We start from the raw sequence: 19,053 nt of genomic DNA on the forward strand, positions 1-19,053 counted from the left end.
AATAAATATTAATTTTTTTTCTCTGCATTTCATTTTGTTTAGGTTTGTTTGTTTTGTTTTGTTTCTCTTGTTGAGAATGCTTGGTTAACATTATTTTGCTTTGATAAACGTGGCTGGTCTTCTGAATATCAAAAATGAAAACTTTCTCCTGCATGGCTAAAATACTAATTGCTGTGATCATACAGATAATTACTTAATTACTTTCCCCTTAAACCCAAGTAATATTTGGTATATTTCACTGTAATCCCAAATTAAATTAAAAAGCCCTTTATATGGGCTTAAAACTTTAATTCTAAGATAGGAATTATTTTCTGTTTATGAAATTGGAACACCATCCAGGAGTTTGTAGCGTATTTGTTTCCCTGTTTTTCAGACTCGAAAGGACAAAAATTTATAGGTTACTATAAGCTAACAGACTAAACATTACTGTCTTCTGTTCTAGTATGTATCTCATGAAGAAGTTTTTAAAAATATTCCTTAAGACTAATGTCTCACAGTCTCATTCAGTCATTTCATTTTCTAAATCAAATAGGATACCAGCGGAAAATGCAACTAATCCTCACCTAGTTAGTGTTGCTTAACTAGTCCTATGAAAATACAGCTGGCCTCACATTAACTTTCAGATGTCAGCCTTTTGTAGTGATTACTTGATGTTATTCTCATACTTCTTATTTCTTTAAACGTAAAGGTTCTCATGCTTGCAAGTTTTATATAGCTTGCTTGTCCCTAAATCCCTGATTTATCTGGCAACAGGAAAATTGGCTTGTGGCACTGCCTAGAACCAGTGTCCTTAGCAAATTAGAGGTTTCAGCCCACACAGAACTCAAAAGAGATAGAATTCTGTAGCCCAAGCCCTGAGTGCCAAGCAGTGCCTGCTGCCTTTCTTTGGGCCTGGAGGCAGTGGAGCTCCTCTGGAAGAAAGTGAAGCCAGGGGATGTGTTTTGGTGAGCAGAAGTTACCAAGATGAGGAAGGCTGTACACTTGTGATTTCTGGCAACAGACACAAGGTTTCTTTTCCACCTGTGGATCTGAGATGGCAGGTCAGGTATAATGCCCTGAAAATAGGTGTGGAGCAGCAAGACCCACTAGGGAAGGCACCAGAATCCTGTTAGGCCTTAACCATTAGGAGGAAAGGAACGGGATTGTCGTCAGATATTCCTTCCTGTCTTGGAAACACTTGTGTCCTGTTGACTTGTTACAAACGTGGGGGTTTGCTGCCTGTGAAGAACTAAGAGTTGCTGCAGAGGGCTGATACTATATTTTTCTAGTAGTGTCTGAAGCTTTTCCCATTTAGAATGATACTAAATCCCATGGAATTTTCTGTTCAGTCACAGGTCTCTGCAACACTTGAGAATTGTCACTAATTCATTTGATGAGTTCCTTTGCCAAGTCCAAAATATTTGTTAGTCTTGTTATGAAGAAAGTGTTTAACAAGTTTCCTAAAAAATTGACTGGTAAAACTTCGGTTTTACCAATGCAAATACATGCAGTCAACACAAGTGCCTTATGTATGTTACTGCCAAGTTTTACTTTTTAAAAAAATTTTTAAACTAATATGGATACTCAGGAAAGTGCAGTTGTAAATTAGACATCTAGGACAGTGACTCCCCTGAGATTCCACTTGTGTTGTTCCTTTCTGTGCTTACAGCATTGTATAGGGCCTACTGATGTTAGGTTCTCACAGTTCTGCCTCCTTGCGCTGCTTAGTTTGCAGACAACCACTTATTGGATGTTAAAATTGTGCTAAAGATTCAGCTGCAGAGAAAAGCATTTTATTTTGCATTGTCACTCATGATTTACCTCCTCACTTCGAAGTGAGATGCAGGCTAAATTTAGCTGTGTTGAAGAGTTGTGTGAATCTAGTTTTCCTTAATCCATACATTATGGTTTTAGTATATTTTTGTGATATAAACAAGCTAAAGAAAATAAACTTTAAAAAAAAATTGGATTATATAAACAAAATGTTTGGAGTTTTTGGGTACCTTTCACAGCTGTTGTGATTAAAAAATGTTTGGAAGTAATGATTTTTATGCTGTTGAACAGTTTTTTTCTTTTCAGTTCTCTTCATCTTTAACATCCAGTAGGAATGATGCATACTTGGGTAAAATTTGACCTTCTGTTAATTAAACCCTACCCGATGGACAGGGAAGCTTAACTCCCTCTCGCTGGCTCCCTCTTCTCTCATTCTGCCCCCAAGAAATCAACATTCCATGCTTCCTGAACCTTTTGAATTACTGTACTTGGATTCACTGAGACTTGCATTGGGAACTAAATTTATGCTTTGCAACAGGGATTTTTGAAAAAATGTGCCTTCCAAGAGGCGGAAATTCTACGTCAGCTGTATTCTTCATCGTTCCCAGACTTGTACTGCTTCAGCATTCAGTCTCTGCATTGCAAGACTGAGATGTTGGAAGCCTTTGTGATTATGCAGAGCATTAATATGCTGCAGGGCCTTATCCCACCTAAGGTAGGTAGTGTGAATGTTTTTACATATACCTAATGTATTGTGGATAATTTCAAGTAACAAAGTTTTATAGAGAGGGATTCTTTGATGACTTGGAATGTCAAAGAAGATGCAGGTTAGTAAAGAATGCTTTCTGTTTCTTCAGAAAGTAATAGCTGGGATGTGACCTCTTTCACAATCTCCCATTTGGATTTGATGTTAAGCACTGGTGTATGTTAAGCACATGGAGCAAGCATTAGCAGTTTTCCTTTTTATTTTTGGGTGATTTGTTATCGGTTTATATTGATTCTGTCTGATCATTGAGGACATCTCTAAATTTAAATGTGACCGAAGACTTCTAACCTCATGTTACTAATGATTATCAAGTAGAGTTTTCAGGCTGTTGAAAATTAAAACCTAACTCAATCCTTCAGGAGCAAGGTGGGGAACTGACTCCAAAATACTTGGAAAGGCTGTACGTCTTCTCTCTCATGTGGAGTGTAGGAGCATTGCTAGAGCTGGAGGACAGATGCAAGATGGAATACTGGCTTCGAAAACATGCAACAGTAAAGCTTGATCTCCCCTGTATCCCAGAAGGCAGTGAAGACACAATGTTTGATTATTATGTGGCATCTGATGGTTAGTAACTCAGCAGGGTGACATGGGGTAAAATTAAAAACTTATTTTATAATTGTGCTTTTTTTTAGAGAAGTAATGCAGAAATATTTTATAGCTTACCTTCTTTTGTGTCCCTTAGCAAGTTTTATTTTATGGCTATACTTCACTGGTGGTGTTGTGTTTAGGTTTTTCCCTGTTTCCAATGAAAAGTCAGAATGTGGATATATTGGTATAAAAGCTGCATGGACTTTGTGGTGATGAATTGTCAAGTGACCATATAATCCTTCTCGTTGTCAAAATTTTGTAGGAAAGAGGAGTAAGCCTCTTAGATACAACTTGAGGGATTCTATGTTTATATGGTTCTATAAATTTTAGTCTGAATACTCAGAAAGGAATTGCTGTACGTGAGACAGAAGAATAGACAGATCAGTGAACTGAATGGAAAATAAAGGAAGTGATGATGCCTAGTATTTCTAAAAGATTAACTTAATTACTTTCTTATTAGGTACATGGATGCACTGGAATACACATGTGGAAGAGTATGTATATCCCAGTAGTGGTACCCCAGAGTATGATTCAATTCTTGTGCCTAATGTTGACAATGTGAGAATGGATTTCCTTATTGAAACCATAGCAAAACAGGGCAAGGTACTTTTTCTATACTTCATATCAAAGCACTGCCAACAGAACACATGACAAAAGTTTTGGATTAGCAATGAAATATTATGTTATTGAAAAGGAAGAACTTAATATTTTTTTTTTAGATATAGAATGGTGTTTCCAGAAACTACTTTCATGCAAATATGATTGAACTCTTGAATAGTCACTGTTTCCAAACTTTGTCGTTCCCTCGCCCCTTCGTTCTATTGTGGAAATAACTAATTACAGCTGAGATCAGTCAGAATGGAACCAATATTTTCATGTACTGATGGAAGAGGAAGAAGAACATAGGTCATAGCTCATACCTGACTCTGCTGATTGAACTCTGCCAGCATGGGGCAGTTACAGAATTTATATAGCTTTAGGCTATTCTTCACCAAAACTGTGTCACATAAGCAATTGAAATGTTACAGATACTGAGTCTCTAGATGATGAAACCCTTTTTCAAATAATTAACTCCTTTCCTTGTTAGTGTGATTGTGCTGGATGACATGACCATTAACTGCAAATATTTTTAACTTGTCAGGCCTGCAAAAATCTATGAGACATTAACTATTTTACTTCTACATGTCTCCAGTGTAGAGTTCACTTTACATAACTTTTCTAGTTTCTTTTCTGTTTAAAAGCTAAATGGGACTTTTGAACCTTTGCCAAGATGCACAGCTCTGTGTTTCATCTTATTTCGATATTGTCTTTGTCTAGGCTGTCCTACTAATTGGTGAGCAAGGAACTGCAAAGACTGTTATAATCAAAGGTTTTATGTCAAAATATAACCCTGAAAAGCACATAACTAAGAGCTTGAATTTTTCATCTGCAACAACCCCATTAATTTTTCAGGTATAGTAGTGATTAATCTTCTCATACAAGATAGTTGGATTCAGAGAATATTCTGATAATTTGCCAGGAGGATGCTTCTGAAAGGGATTCTGAACAAGAAAAAAGCACTTGTTCAAATAGTCCAAGTGTTCTAACACATGATTTAAGACTTCTGTAAAAAAATCGTTCCTTTCAACTTTTTCAGTAGCTATTGAACTGTTCTTGGACTTCTACAATAACATGCCTATTATTGTCTTCATCTTATTATGCTTTTGTGTCAAATATATCCATTCTCACTAACTGGGAAGAGCTGTTAGATTTCACTAAACACCATGGGTAAAATAAGTGCTACCCACAACAATCTGTCATTAAAAGTGTGCTGTCTGCAATTTAAGTTTCAGTCATTACAATTACTCATTAAAAAAGCAACACATGCAGTGCAGCTGCTCTACATTCAATTATGAATGCTTAAATCCTGAACTGTACTACCTATCCAAATTTCTACCAATATAATTTGAATTATTTCAAGTGTCTTACTCCTGGAAATATATTTGGGGAATATTTTTAATGTAATTTGGCCTTTTTCCAGGCCAAAGCACTGTTTGGACTGGAAGTGCTGCCTATAAGCTTGATGAATCACTTATCATCTGCCTATATAGCATAGTAGAAACTACTAACATTTTATATAACATACAAACATGTAATTTTGGTCTTAATTTCCTTAGGATTTTTTCTTCTATTTGTTGGGCTATAAACAAAAGGTAACATATTTTTATAAAATAAATAAGATTTAATTGGTGATAGGTGAGATTGTGATCATCAGGACATCTGAAATAGATGTGCAAGACTAAGTGAATTCTCTGTAAACAATCTAGATCAAAACATTCTGTTATGACCCGTGCTTTAAAATTACTCAAGCTTCTCATAATCTTGGTCTACCTGATGCCACTTGTGCCAGATTGGAGCCTAGGCATAGTGTAAGAATGCAGATATTTAGGTTTATACTGAAGAATAATTAGGTATGGTTAAGTGAACTTTCACTTAAGATAGAGTAAATAAAAACTGGAACTTAAGAGGAACAGCGAAATGGAAAGGTGATGAGAAGAACAGTAGAGGCAAGTCTACCATTAGGCAAAACTATCTCATCAAGTGTATTTATATATGTGAGTTTAATTATTGATGTATGCTTTTATGAAGTACATTGATACCTGCTGGAAAGGTGTTCCTGATACGTGCTGGAAAGGTGTTCCTGATACTTGCTGAAAAGGTGTTCCAGAATTACATCTTCATTTTAACTTTATTGCTAGCAATCATCAATTTTGCTGATAAATGAATAAAATGAAAGAAAAGTTTAAAACCTATTCGGATTTATGAAAGTGTTAGGCATGGTTTTCTACTGTAGACAGCAGTCTAGTGCTGTATACCTTGAGATTTCAGACATTCTGGTTGAACTAGTGCAATTACCTCCAGCAAATGCCTTGTCTGAACCTCACTTAGTAAAATTCTATGTAACAGGAGCACCAAGATGTTTAAGTGATTGAATCATGTATGAAATGAAATGCTCTTTGTGACTGTGCTAATTGCTTTTTAACAGCGTTCGATAGAAAGCTATGTGGATAAGCGCATGGGCACAACTTATGGTCCAGCTGCAGGCAGAAAGATGACAGTCTTCATTGATGATGTGAACATGCCCATAATCAATGAATGGGGAGATCAGGTTAGTTTGTGAAAGAAGAAAAAAGGAGACAAAAGGTTTTCTTTGTTTTTATGCTACACTGTAAAATTGGCTTCTCAGTCATTCAGAATAGGGTAAATTTGATATGTAGCACTTTAAAGAGTCTTTTTAAAGAACCCATCTATAATAATTTGTCAGGAATTAATTGAAAAATAAATATGCTGACAGCAAGAAGCAGTTTGAGTGCTCCTTAGAACATGCCTGTATAATTTTAATAATGTTTTTTAACAGCACTCATTTTATAATTAAAAACAAGAAGTCTTTGGTACACAAATTTTGATAGCAAAACTGACATTGTGGGCAATAATTAAAATACTGTTAAACCTGAGAGTTAATAAGTTTCTTCTCTGCTTCAGACAAAATGGAACTAATCTTTATGTGTATTGACAAAGTTGTTCTGAAGTACATTGCTTTGGAAATGAATGTTAAAATTTCTAGAGGAGTACTGCTATAGGATGTACTCTCTGTGGGTTTTTTTCAGCTTGTCAAACAGAAATGTAGGGTATCCCTTTATGGCTAAAGAAAAGGATCTTGCATGCCTTTGAATGGAAGTAATTTTACTATTTCAGCTTGAAAACCATACTCGAGATTGTTACATATGAAACTTAATACAAATATTTTGTGTCATTTGCAACATGCAAAGATGCATTAGTTTGGGCTTGGTTAAAAAAACCTGGAAATTTCATTCTAAAAGGCAGAAGTATTTCTAACAGCAACGTAAATCATGCAGCATTCAAGTGAGTGTAAATTGTATGAATGATTAGTTCTAAATGAGGGTACCTCTCTACTCCTATGATTTTTATCCTTAGATTTTACCAAATGGGCTTATTCCTTGCAGTGCAGTTTTATCCTGAAGCAAATAAGCAGAAGGTTAGGGGACAAGATAGTGTTATACTCTTTGTTAGATATTTCAAACATTTAAGTATGTTCTGTATTTCATTCAGTTGTATGTATAATATTGTCTGATATAAAATCTGGTTACTTTACAGGTCACTAATGAGATAGTTAGGCAATTGATGGAACAGAAAGGACTGTATAACCTGGAAAAACCTGGTGAATTTACCAACATTGTGGACATTCAGTTTTTGGCTGCCATGATCCACCCTGGGGGAGGTCGCAATGATATTCCACAGAGGCTGAAGAGACAATTTTCAGTGTTCAACTGTACTCTGCCTTCCAATTCTTCCATTGACAAAATTTTTGGTAAAGGGAAATTAGCTTTTTACCCATCTCATTTTTTAAAATAGTAGTTGATTTTTCCTGATCATTCTATTTGTACAAATTATTCTTAAAATTGAGGCTTAAATCCCCTGGGATTTGTTTACCAGCATATTTTTCTTCAGTAATCACTCCCCACCTGCAATGTCATCAATCTGTAAATTTTTCAGGTCTAGTCATATCTCTGAAACTCTTGGTATGCTCAGATTTAATAAGAATGACATGGAGCTGTTGTTTTAGTGACAATGCTGGACAGTTGCTCAGGTGCCACTACTGCTAAGAATAACTGACTAAAGACAAGTCTTTCACAAAGAATTGGATCATACTGATTTCAGCAGAAGATTAGTTATTCAAGGCCAGTGGAAGCTATTTGACGAGAAAAAGAACCTTTTAATGTGCTGTTAATTAAAAGCTAAATAACCATTAAGCTGGTGGCAGAATGGTGTTAAGAATGGCTGAATCAAAATTTGAATATACACTGGAAGGCCATTTTAACAAATTTGAAAAGGTTTTTGGGATTGGAAAAAAGAAAAGAAACAGGCAATCATTGCTCTTGGTGTTGTGCTAACATGTCTTTGATTTGTCAATCTTTCTTTCCAAAGGTGTAATTGGAGAAGGACACTACTGTAGTGAGCGGGGATTTTCAGATGATGTGAAGAAAACAGTAGCCAAATTGGTTCCATTGACACGCAGACTGTGGCAGATTACCAAGATAAAAATGTTGCCCACTCCAGCCAAGTTTCATTATGTCTTCAACCTTCGAGACCTCTCGAGGATTTGGCAAGGAATGCTGAACACTACATCGGAAGTGATCAATGAACCACAGGTAAGCAGAGCACATCAGTGACCTTGTTATAATTAGTGTAGGAAAGGGGATGAGAGTCTATCTTGGCATTTGAATTTACTTTAAAATAATGCAACCTTAGTGGGTTTTTTGAGGCAAAGGTGTTTTAGTCAGCTTTTATAGTACCAACTGAAATGACAGCTTTGTTTCAAAATGATGACAACAGCCACTTCTTTTGTCACAACAGTTTACTCCTATCTTGTTTTTGTTTTTCCCATTACTGACAAATGCTAGTTTATTTGAAAATAGTGAGAAAATAAGTGAGAAGGAATAAACTTTTTTTAACCCAATGAAAAGGCTCATATATTGATTAAAAAATTGAATAGTTCCTTCTCTCCATTACTGTCTTGGGACTTTCAGTCACTGCCTAATTTCTGTCTGAAACAAATGGTTTCTGGCTTATGGTTTAAAAGGAAGAAGTAGTAACAAGTATTAGTAATATTTTTTTCCATAATCCATCTTTCCTCCAGTAAAATATCATTTCTCTCCTAATTATTTTAAGGAAAAGTTGTTGTATTGCACTACAGACACGGAGTCTTACAAAAAGTCATTTAGAGTTTTAAGCTGTGAAACATGTAGTGCTGGAAAAGCAGTGTTTATGGGAAACATGGAAAATTTGTTAAATACTTGGGCTATATAATAGTTTCATGTACAATGTGCATCTCTGTTGAATAAGCTTCTGAATTCTACTGCATCTAAAATTTAAACTTCAGAATGGATTTTAATTTCTGCAGCAAAAACATGCAGCACTTAGATTATATATATATATGTATAGAGACAATTAATGTATTTTTAAGTGTAAAAACAATTGGTCAAAATACTATTATATAAATTTACGTATTAGTTCTGAGACTTGATGTAGTATTCATCAATTGTACAAAGTGCTGTAGGCTGAACAAAAGGTCTTCAGGGAGTACCTGGAATTTTTTCCACTATTGTATGGTAATAGCATAGGAATAAAAACAGTGCTGCTGGTGTTAATAGGGTTATCCTTCTTCATCCTGTGACCAAATGGAGGGACTTTAAAGGTATATTGAATTTGGAGAAGGGATAATATAAACACTTAAACATTTTTCTTTGCTGTTGTTCTCTAACTACTTTGGCTGTAGCATTGGGACTGCTATCTGTGTTTGGCATGAAATTATTCATGCCATGATGCTTATATTTTCACCCATCTTCTACTTAATTACCAGTTAGAAAAGGGGTTTGTCAATACATAAACATGTTAACAGGTATGGATATGGTTTTAGGGCTGAGGAAATAAAATCTTCATACACCTCACTTTGGAACACTAGACTAAAGCTTCTTCCATTGTTAACTGAATATAATCTTAAATTGCTATTGGGCAGAATAAGAAGCTCAAGGTATCTCTTCTGCAAAAACCCCAAATGCTATTTCTTTTCTAATGTTAAAGTTATTTTTAAATTAAGAAATAAAGGCAAAGCTTTAAAGTTGGTATTGGTTTTTTTTTTTGCAAGCCAAATGAGTTGCTCAGTGCAGGAGAGACATAGAGCTCCTGGAGTATGTCTGGTAGAGAGCTACAAAGACAGTTAAGGGACTGGAGCACCTCTTTTAAGAGGAGAGACTGAGGGAGCTTGCCCTGTTCAGCCTCAAAATGAGAAGACTGAGGGGAGACCTTGTGGGATTCACATTCGCTGAACAGAGAAAGACAATTTTCTCTCAGTTTTTTTCCTGGAAAAGCAGAGAAAAGAAGGATCAAACCAATTCTTATCTCATTTGCTGCTCCTGTGTTTGTGCAAAAGTCAAATGCATTATGGAAGATTTTTTTAACTGAAGGGATTTGGTAATTGGATTCTGGTGTGAGTGTTTTGTTTTCTTGACCAATCTCTGCAAGCTGTGTCCTGATGGTCGGTCAGGAGACAGTCAAGAGATTTTGTTGAGTTCTTGTTCAGTTTCAGCTTAGCTGTAGTGTAATATAGTATAGAATAATATGGTATAATAAAGTAATTAGTTAGCCTTCTTCCCAGACATTGGCGTCGCCTTGCTAATCCCAAAAGACTTCATCAATGTCTGTCAGTATGTGAAGGGAGAGTTTCAGGAGAACAGAGCCAGGCTTTGCTCAGTGGTGCCAAGCAATGGGGTAACAGGTAGAAACTAATTCACAGGAAGTTCCTCCTGAACATGAGGAAGAACTTCTTTACTGGGGGGGGGGGGGGGGGTGGGGGGGGGGGTGATGGAGCCCTGGAACAGGTTGCCCAGAGAGGTTGTGGAGTCTCCTTTGCTAGAGATATTCAAGAACCATCTGGATGCAATTCTGCCACGTGCTCTAGGATGACCCTGCTTGAGCAGGGAGGATGACCCACTGTGGTTCCTTGCAAAATATCCCATTCTTCTTCTGTGATTCTGTGAAATGCCTCCCCTTTTTTTTTTTTTTTCTTTTTATGTAGGTGCTGATAAAACTGTGGAAGCATGAATGCAAGTGTGTTATTGCTGATCGTTTCACAACCTCAGAAGATGTTAATTGGTTTCACACAGCTGTGGCAAAACTCATTGAAGAGGAATTTGAAGATACAAAAGCTTTGCTGAATCACGGAACAGATGCATTCTTTGTTGACTTCTTAAGGGATGCACCTGCAAGAACTGGTAAAGGTTGACTTTAATAATCATGGAAATGACAAGAATAGGCAAAGGGATATGATAATCATAGATACTAAGAAAAATACGTTGTAAAAACTCATACTCCATTTATGCATCAAAAGTATCTGTTTTGCCCAGTGGCTTTGAAGGTAGTCTATGTTACCAGCTGTGGCAAATTTTTATCTTAATGGGATTTCTAAGTCTGTATTGATATCCAGTTGTCTGTATAGGAGAGCCTTTCTTTAATTTAAATTGGTGTGGCAGAAAGACAGAACTGCCAAATAGTGAGCATGAGTCTTTTTTTTCTAAAATGATGAAGGAAATTTGTTATGAATGACCTCAAATGGTGGGGTTGCAGTAGTAGATAAAGGATTGCAATGTAGGTAATATGCCCTAGGAATCTGATTAAAAAAAATACTGTCTCCGGGCTAATCCAATGCTCTTTAGGAAATAACTGTTAAATGTAACAAATTACTATTAATTCAAATTTTCCTAAATGCTAGCTAACCCTCTTTAAAAACCCATATGACTTATGGCAATAAGTCATTACTTTTATGTCTTTCAAACAAAACCCTGGTGTCACTGATCTCACTAAATGACCTGGGAATATTTATCAATTGTTGCAAAAGACCAGAAAACACTTGTTTGTGTTTAGGTCATTAGATGATTCAGTTATCTATGTTGGTATCACTGCAATGATGGAGAGTGGAGCAATGAGACTGGTATGAATGGCCAATGCTCTTTGAACCTTTCCGTGAACAACTGAAGTAGATAGAAGGCAGTGACAAAAAGAGAATAAAGGATAGGACATAGTTCATTGGAAGGAATAAAATAGAAGTAAAAGTAAACTGGTGTAAGAAAGGAAATAATTACAGCCTTAAATAACTTGCTAGATTACATCAGTGTAGAGAAGACTGAAATGTAAGTCAGGATGCATACTGGAGGGTGAGGAGTGATCTTTAATGCGGAAATTTAAGTCCACACTAGAAACCATCATATTGAACTGAAAAATAAATTAATTTCTCAACATTTGATAAATGATATATGTATTTCTCAAAATTATTTGCCTTTTGGGTGACAGATTAAATATATCTGTCCTGTAATGAGCCTTTTAGCATGGAACTTCATCTAAATACAAAGCAGGAGACTCATATACAAAGGCTATATTTTGTCCTCAATAGATTTCAGGACCTAACCTAAATCCTGAGCCTTGAGAACCCCCCTTTCTGTTTTTGGCTCTAAATGAAAAGAGTAACAAGCTTAATTTTGTTTTATTTGTCCCTATAATGGTATTTAGTATCTCGCATTATGGTGGAAGTGTAAGAAGAAGACCTTGATTTCTAAGTTCTTAAATATATTAAAAATGGCATCTGACATTGACTTCAAATAACCCTATGCTCAGATTAGTAACATGTTTACTGGTACTACGTAATATTTTTGTCTCTGTATTGTAAAAGCACAATATGTTTGTCCCTGAGAGAAATACATGATGACTTAGATCTTAGTCAACTTTTAGACCTTAGCTTCAAAGGAATTGTTGGTGGTGCTAGTGATCTCAAGACCCTCCACCTATTCAAAGGTGTTTTTATCAGTTGGTTTTGTCATTGTTATTGAGTACTTGTGATTATGAATCTTGAGTCTGAGCAAGACTTTAAAATAATACATTTTGCTGGCTGCCTCTCTAAATAATGGAAAAGTCTGCCCTTTCTTAGGTTTTGTACTTGATTATAATGTCCTTGGACATTAATAATAAAACTGTAGGAACAGAATTAAGATAATATAATTATTTTAAATTTTTCAAAGCTGTAAAAGTATCGCTGCAGTTTAAGTCCTTAATGTATTTCTTATTAGTTTCTTATCAGCTGCTAATTTGTTTAAATGTCTTATTTAACTTGTAAGAAATTGATTTCCACATGGAATACTCCTTTAGTTTAACTAGTGCTTTTACAGGTTAATATAAGAAGTCAATTGATTTAATTAGATTTTAATCTAGAGGAGTATTCATATACAGAAGCAATACAGAGCTAAAAATTCTGAAATTAAGGTGACTTCAAGCAAACAAAAAATGCAGTTTAAAGGACAGCTGAAAGAGAATTAATAATTTGTGTATTTTGAGAGAGTAGGTTCTGTGGTAAAATGTAATTTTCTTAAAATATGTTTTTAAACGTGTATTTTTGGGTTTTAGTTTTGTTATTTTTTTCTGTTGTTGTTTTTTCCTTTGAAGCTTCATGAGCATTAGAAATGTGCAGTTGAAAGGAAATGGAGAAAAAATTTGAAATTAGAAAAAAGTTACAGACAGCATTGTAAATACAGTAGAGTTTGGTTGGCGGTTGGAGTTTTTTTCCCCATCTTTTTGTCCCTTACCTTCACACTGGCTTCTAGTGCTTTACTAAGCCTTAGGGAAATACTTATTTTACTGGGATGATTTATTTAATTGATTTTAATTATACCAATTAGAGATAACATTCTGAATTATATATTTCTTCAGCAAGTTAGAAAAGGCTTAGCAAAACTGATTGATTTAGGATAACTGGAAAAATACATCCTGTAGCATATATAGATCACAAAATCCTGAAACTGATTAAGCTAAATGTATGTAAATAAGAGCAAAATGTCTTGTACTACTAGTGCACTAGTATTATTTTTGAGGAAATCCAAACCACAAACCAAAACCCCCCTGATGTCTGCCTGCCAGCACTGTTTCAATGAGATTTGTCAGGTATTCATTAGTGAAATATGGTCTGGTTGAGAAGTGAGATGGATTGAAAATTGCTGAATGGTCAAGCCCAGACAGTGGTGATTAGTGGCTCAAAGTCTAAGCGGAGACCAGTAACTAATGATGTATCCCAGGGGTCAACACAGGCTCCAGTCATCCTTAACATTGTCATTAGTGGTCTGGGTGATGGGGCAGAGTGCACCCTCAAGCCAGTTTCCAGATGACACAAAGCTAGGAGGAGTGGTTGATATGCCAGGGGTTGTGCTGGCTTCCAGATTACATAACTGGAACTTCATAAAGTTCAACAAAGGGAAGTGAAAAGTCCTGGACCTGGGGAGAAAAGGTCCCACACCAGCATACACTGGTGGTCACCCATCTGCAAGTTAGCTTTGCAGAAATAGACCTGGAGGTGCTGGTTGACACCAGCCTGAACATGAGCCAGCAGTGTACCCTGGGAGGAAGAAAAAACTAGTGACATCCTGAGCTGCATTAGAAGAAATGTAACCAGCAGGCCAAGGGAGGTTGTTCTTTCCCTTTTTCAGCACTAGTAAGGCCACACCTGGAGTGCTGTGTCTGAGTCTGGGGTTCCCCAATACAAGAAAGACATAGATATACTGGATAAAATCTATCAAAGAACTTGAACATCTGTGATCACTTTTTTTTTTTTTTTTTTTTTTTACCCCACTGTGACAGTCTGGTGCAGGTTGTTCAGAGATATTGTGGAGTCTGGCTTTGGAAGTATTCATAAGCCACCAGAGCATGGTCTTGGGGAACCAGCTCTAGGTGGCCCATCTTGAGCAAGGGGTTGGACCAGATGACAGAGATCCCTGACAATCTCAACTTTTCTGTAATTTTATTTGCTGTATGAATTCTTATGAATGAAAGCATGTCACCTTTCAGCATAATTAAGGTTATGAATGGAAAAATGAGGCAGCAGCACTGTTACCTCCTTTCTTTGACAGTTGACTTGTGCCTTTTATATCACCTAAGGAAACAAATGTCTGCTAATTCACAGTGAATATATTTTTTTGTTGAGGCAGTTATTAATTTCAAGAGTACGTTTTTTCTAGTGCAATTATTTAATCAATTTAGACTGTTTTTCTTTTACAGAAAAGATTATCTGCAATTTATAACTGCAGTATTTATTTACCTTCATTTTCTGGTGCTTCTTTTTTTCCAAGCACCTAAACAAGTATCATTTTTCATCATTCAAGTTTTTAGATAAAGACCGCTCTTTAGGTTTTTTTCCTCATTTTGTCTTAAAAAATTACGTTGATGAAATTACCATTTCTTGCAGGCAGGGTGTACTCAGCACTCTCATATGTACATCTAATATATAATATTATGTGTAATAAACCTGTTTCTGGGTGGTGAAACTTCTAGTTATCTTCACTTACTTATCCTCTCATTGAACCTTCGTCAATTATTTAAATTGCTAAGGTTTTATTACTTGCTTTTTGTTCTAGATGAAAAACCAGAGGAAGTTAATTTAGATATTCCCAAAATCTATGAACCAATCTCCTCATTTCATCAGTTACGTGGTCGTTTAAATAAGTTTTTGCAAGCATACAATGAGAATGTTCGTGGTACTGGAATGGACATGGTTTTCTTTGAGGATGCTATGGTTCATTTAGTAAAGGTACAGTCTTGCTGGATTGCCATTTGTTGTTGTTCGCTTGCCCACATCTCCTTTGAGTAGAGGTATGCATGAATCAAGGTAAATTCCTTCTAAAACTGCAGCAACTAATTTATTGCTATCAAATATTTGATCTGTCCCACTGTGACTAGGTATTAAAACCTATTAAAAACTTTTTAGAAAATGCACCAGATGGAGGTGTTCTTTTATACCTATCTTTTATGTTTGGTGAGATCATGGTGCTAGCTATTCTAATTCTATTTGAACCTTCCTCCTTAATTCTTCTGGGAGCCCTTCCTGTCTTTGGAATGAGTCAAATGAAATTCAGGTTAAGACATAATTGGTTGCTTCTGAAGGAGTATGCACAGCAGAGTAGGAATTAATGTAGTCCAAAATTCTTTTGTAGATCCACAGTATGCTCACTGCTTTTAAAGTTCTTTTGAATATGGATTGGAGCTGACCATAACTTTTCAGCACAGCACAGCTTGATATGATTGTTCATACAGAATAGGCCTCATACAGAGGAGAGCCTTTTTTTTTTTTTAACACTAGAACCCCTATTGTCTAAGTTGAATACCGAGGTTTTTGGTATTTTTAAAATTATTAAGAACTGTATATGTAATTGCATCATTGCATCATCCCCCCAAATACAACAATTTAAATTTAATTATATTTGACAAGCACATTGCATCTGTGGTTTTCAAAATTTTTGGGTGAATTCTTGTTATTTCACAAAATTAGTCTCCTTCTTTCTAAGGTTCACTGCAAAATTAATGACATTCTGCTATGGATTTCTTTAGGACAATTGTAATTAATAGTCACAATTACCAATTAGTTTCTTATTTATTTCTAGGAAAAAATGATATAAGTTTAGGATGTAATATTTTTTTTTCACTGAACATCCACCTGTCATCAGAAATATCTTTGGGTAGCTAGATGGTAAATACCTGAAATATTTTATTAGTATTTGCTTGGATAAAATGATAATTTTATGTTTTATGCAAAATGTTTTGCTTGGATAAAAAGTGTTTCTATGATTCTAAATTCTTGAAAACAGGAACAACTGTGTAGACCTGAGACAGCTTCTAAGAGAAAGTGAGATAGACACAGTTGAGGTAATGCCTAATCTGAGCTGACATAATATGACTTGAATGAGTTAAAGCTGAGGGATGTCCTAAATAGAGAGCAAAGTTTCCAATTAACAGCTTGTGTGCCTCTGCCTGGAACAGATCTAATAGCCATTATTGAAGTGATCAGTGATATTGCAAGGGTGTTGTGCAAATTAAATTTTCTTTCTCTGGTTAAATAATGAAGCTTAGAGTAAGCCTTCATATGTGATTTTATCTTTCTTATGAAACATTAACCTATGTAAAATAACAAATACATTATATTCAATATGTAAAATAAATAGGTTTAAAATTAGAGGAAATTGGCGTGACTGTCTTTAATAGCTTAGAGGTAACTCAGAGGAAGGCTAAGTAAATAAGTGTCCCATGTTGTTTACTGACATGATGGAATTCTGGAGTCATCAAAGAACTGTTCAAGATAATAAAGAGAACAGAAGCCAATCCCGTGCATCATTGCTTGTACGGAGGAGACCAGCTGCTAACCAGCTGGCTGGTGTTATTGTGTCTTTGAGAGGGAATTGGCTCTGTGCTGCACTGGATATTAATGCAGGCTCTTCTGGGAAAGAAGAGGGTCTGTCCACTTGCAACTGATGGGCTGCCATGTTTCATGGCATTGTTTTTTGGCTGTGGGAAGTAGGACAAATGCTGTATGCAGTTCACAGTTACTGCTGAAATTTTTTTTGCTCTGAATTCTAAAGGGTCTGTTTTTCACATTGCACAGTCTTGAATTGAGGGGAAATGTGGACCAGTAGGAAGCTACTGCCTTTTGATTTAAAAGATAAATAATGAAGTGGGAAAGAAATGTTGATCTAATTGGGAGATGTTTCACTGTGATCAAATATTCATACTTGATACACTGTGCATTTTTACAGTCAAGTAAAGAAGTGTAACAAGTTTCATTATAAAGGCAGTATTATTACCTGCTGCAGAGAACACTGAAGTCTCTTTGTCCTGAATTTAACATGCCTGGGACATCCTGTCCTTCAGGTCGCAATGAGAGGACGTGGTGAGATGAGTCTTACCGAAGTTATCCAGAGGTCGTGGTATTGGGGAAATTATTTCCTTCCCAATTTTGATAATCCCTCATGCTGTGATAGCACGTCCCTAAGAAATCATAGCTGAGATTTACTTGCACTTTGTGGGAGATGTAATTCTACTGATAACTGAACATACATAGTGATGGGATCAAATGGTTGCTATACTATTTGCCAGGTCAACAGTAAATACTGCGAAGTGCAGATGTCCACAGAATATGTTAATAGTAAAATAGAATCCTTTGATTAAACCTTAAAATTTTCATTTGTTTTTAATTTCTAATATAACTTTATTAATACGGTAACTCAGAATTTTTGGATCTGTGACTTTTACACGTTGTAGCAATAAATGACTGGTATATTGCACAGATTTCCCGTGTAATTCGCACTCCTCGTGGAAATGCTCTCTTAGTTGGAGTTGGTGGCTCAGGAAAGCAGAGCTTGACAAGACTGGCATCCTTCATAGCTGGCTACGACACATTCCAGATAATGTTGACAAGGTGAACATTACCTGAAATTTAACTAAATAAGTACTTGGTGTTTAAAGTATTCCTATAGATAAAACAGTGTCACATTCTCTGCTTAACGTAATCTGATCACTGTCACATAGAGTGGAAGGATGTGACAATCCTTAAACTTACTAGATCTGCTTGATTTTCTACAATAATTGTGAATTTTTACTATCTTTGGAGTAGGAAATTATTTTGTTTTCTTCACAGAAAGAGAAAAAATATTGGCAGTGTCAAGTTATCTTTGCATCTTTACACAGTACATTAAATGGTACTGAAAATATTTTTAGGTGGTTATCTCTCCAAAAGGCCTTTATGAATTAATCTAGGAATATTTGAAATGCTGTCTTCTGAGGAGGTTGAATCTTCATCCATGCCCTCTAATTTCATAGATCTTATGTTTATATCAGTATTTTGACAACCTTTTCTGAGTAAATTTTTTGCCTTATTTTGTGTTGTTCAACCCAGTGTGGTTTCTTTGGAAATAACTCACAAAAGATAAAAAAAAAATTATTTATCCTTCTCTGAATGCCTCAGAATGAATACCATCCCAGCTGTCTGGAGGACAGGTCAATTTTGGTACTCAAATGTTGTTGTAGAGAAGTGAAATTACTTTAATTCTTTTGCAGGTGTGTTGGCTGCAGAAGAAATTGTAGTTTCACGTGTGGGAATGTCCCTTGGTGTGGGTCTCATCAGAGGATGTATCTGAAATAAGCACCTTTCTGCCTTAAGTTCCAAGACATTGTTTCTAACTGAAATTTGCTTGGGTTTTTTTTACCCTTTTGGTCAGAAAAGTTTTTTAAAAGAGATGAGTATTTGTTCAACTAACATTGTTTTTGTTTTTTTTTTTTTTGTAGATCATACAACACGTTAAACTTGATGGAAGATCTGAAACTCTTATACAGAACAGCAGGACTGCAAGGCAAAGGCACCTGCTTTCTTTTTACAGACAACGAGATCAAAGATGAGTCTTTCTTGGAATACTTGAACAATGTTTTGTCATCAGGAGAGGTAAGATGATCAATTTCCTGCTTTTAAAAATCATAATTCTGAGGTAAAATAACAGTTTATTTTAATATTTTGTTGTAAGTCAGAGAGT

General features: G+C 35.6%; 1 protein-coding gene across 8 annotated transcripts in view; it reads left to right on the plus strand.

Annotated features, from left to right (window-relative positions):
* DNAH5 (dynein axonemal heavy chain 5) overlaps nucleotides 1–19,053 on the plus strand; it is a 137,031-nt gene that overhangs the window by 82,013 nt on the left and 35,965 nt on the right. For 7 of the 8 annotated variants that reach the window (XM_038128809.1, XM_038128805.1, XM_038128806.1 and 4 more), the window contains 11 exons: nucleotides 2,291–2,467; nucleotides 2,878–3,082; nucleotides 3,567–3,709; nucleotides 4,424–4,558; nucleotides 6,132–6,254; nucleotides 7,262–7,475; nucleotides 8,093–8,316; nucleotides 10,743–10,938; nucleotides 15,115–15,287; nucleotides 17,815–17,945; nucleotides 18,812–18,965. In XM_038128809.1, coding sequence (XP_037984737.1) covers nucleotides 2,291–2,467; nucleotides 2,878–3,082; nucleotides 3,567–3,709; nucleotides 4,424–4,558; nucleotides 6,132–6,254; nucleotides 7,262–7,475; nucleotides 8,093–8,316; nucleotides 10,743–10,938; nucleotides 15,115–15,287; nucleotides 17,815–17,945; nucleotides 18,812–18,965 — 1,875 coding nt within the window. The remainder of the gene's footprint in view (nucleotides 1–2,290; nucleotides 2,468–2,877; nucleotides 3,083–3,566; nucleotides 3,710–4,423; nucleotides 4,559–6,131; nucleotides 6,255–7,261; nucleotides 7,476–8,092; nucleotides 8,317–10,742; nucleotides 10,939–15,114; nucleotides 15,288–17,814; nucleotides 17,946–18,811; nucleotides 18,966–19,053) is intronic. The other variant, XM_038128810.1, reaches the window with a different exon arrangement.

This window comes from Motacilla alba, chromosome 2 (assembly GCF_015832195.1).
Source record: "Motacilla alba alba isolate MOTALB_02 chromosome 2, Motacilla_alba_V1.0_pri, whole genome shotgun sequence".
NCBI classification, from domain to species: Eukaryota; Metazoa; Chordata; class Aves; order Passeriformes; family Motacillidae; genus Motacilla; species Motacilla alba.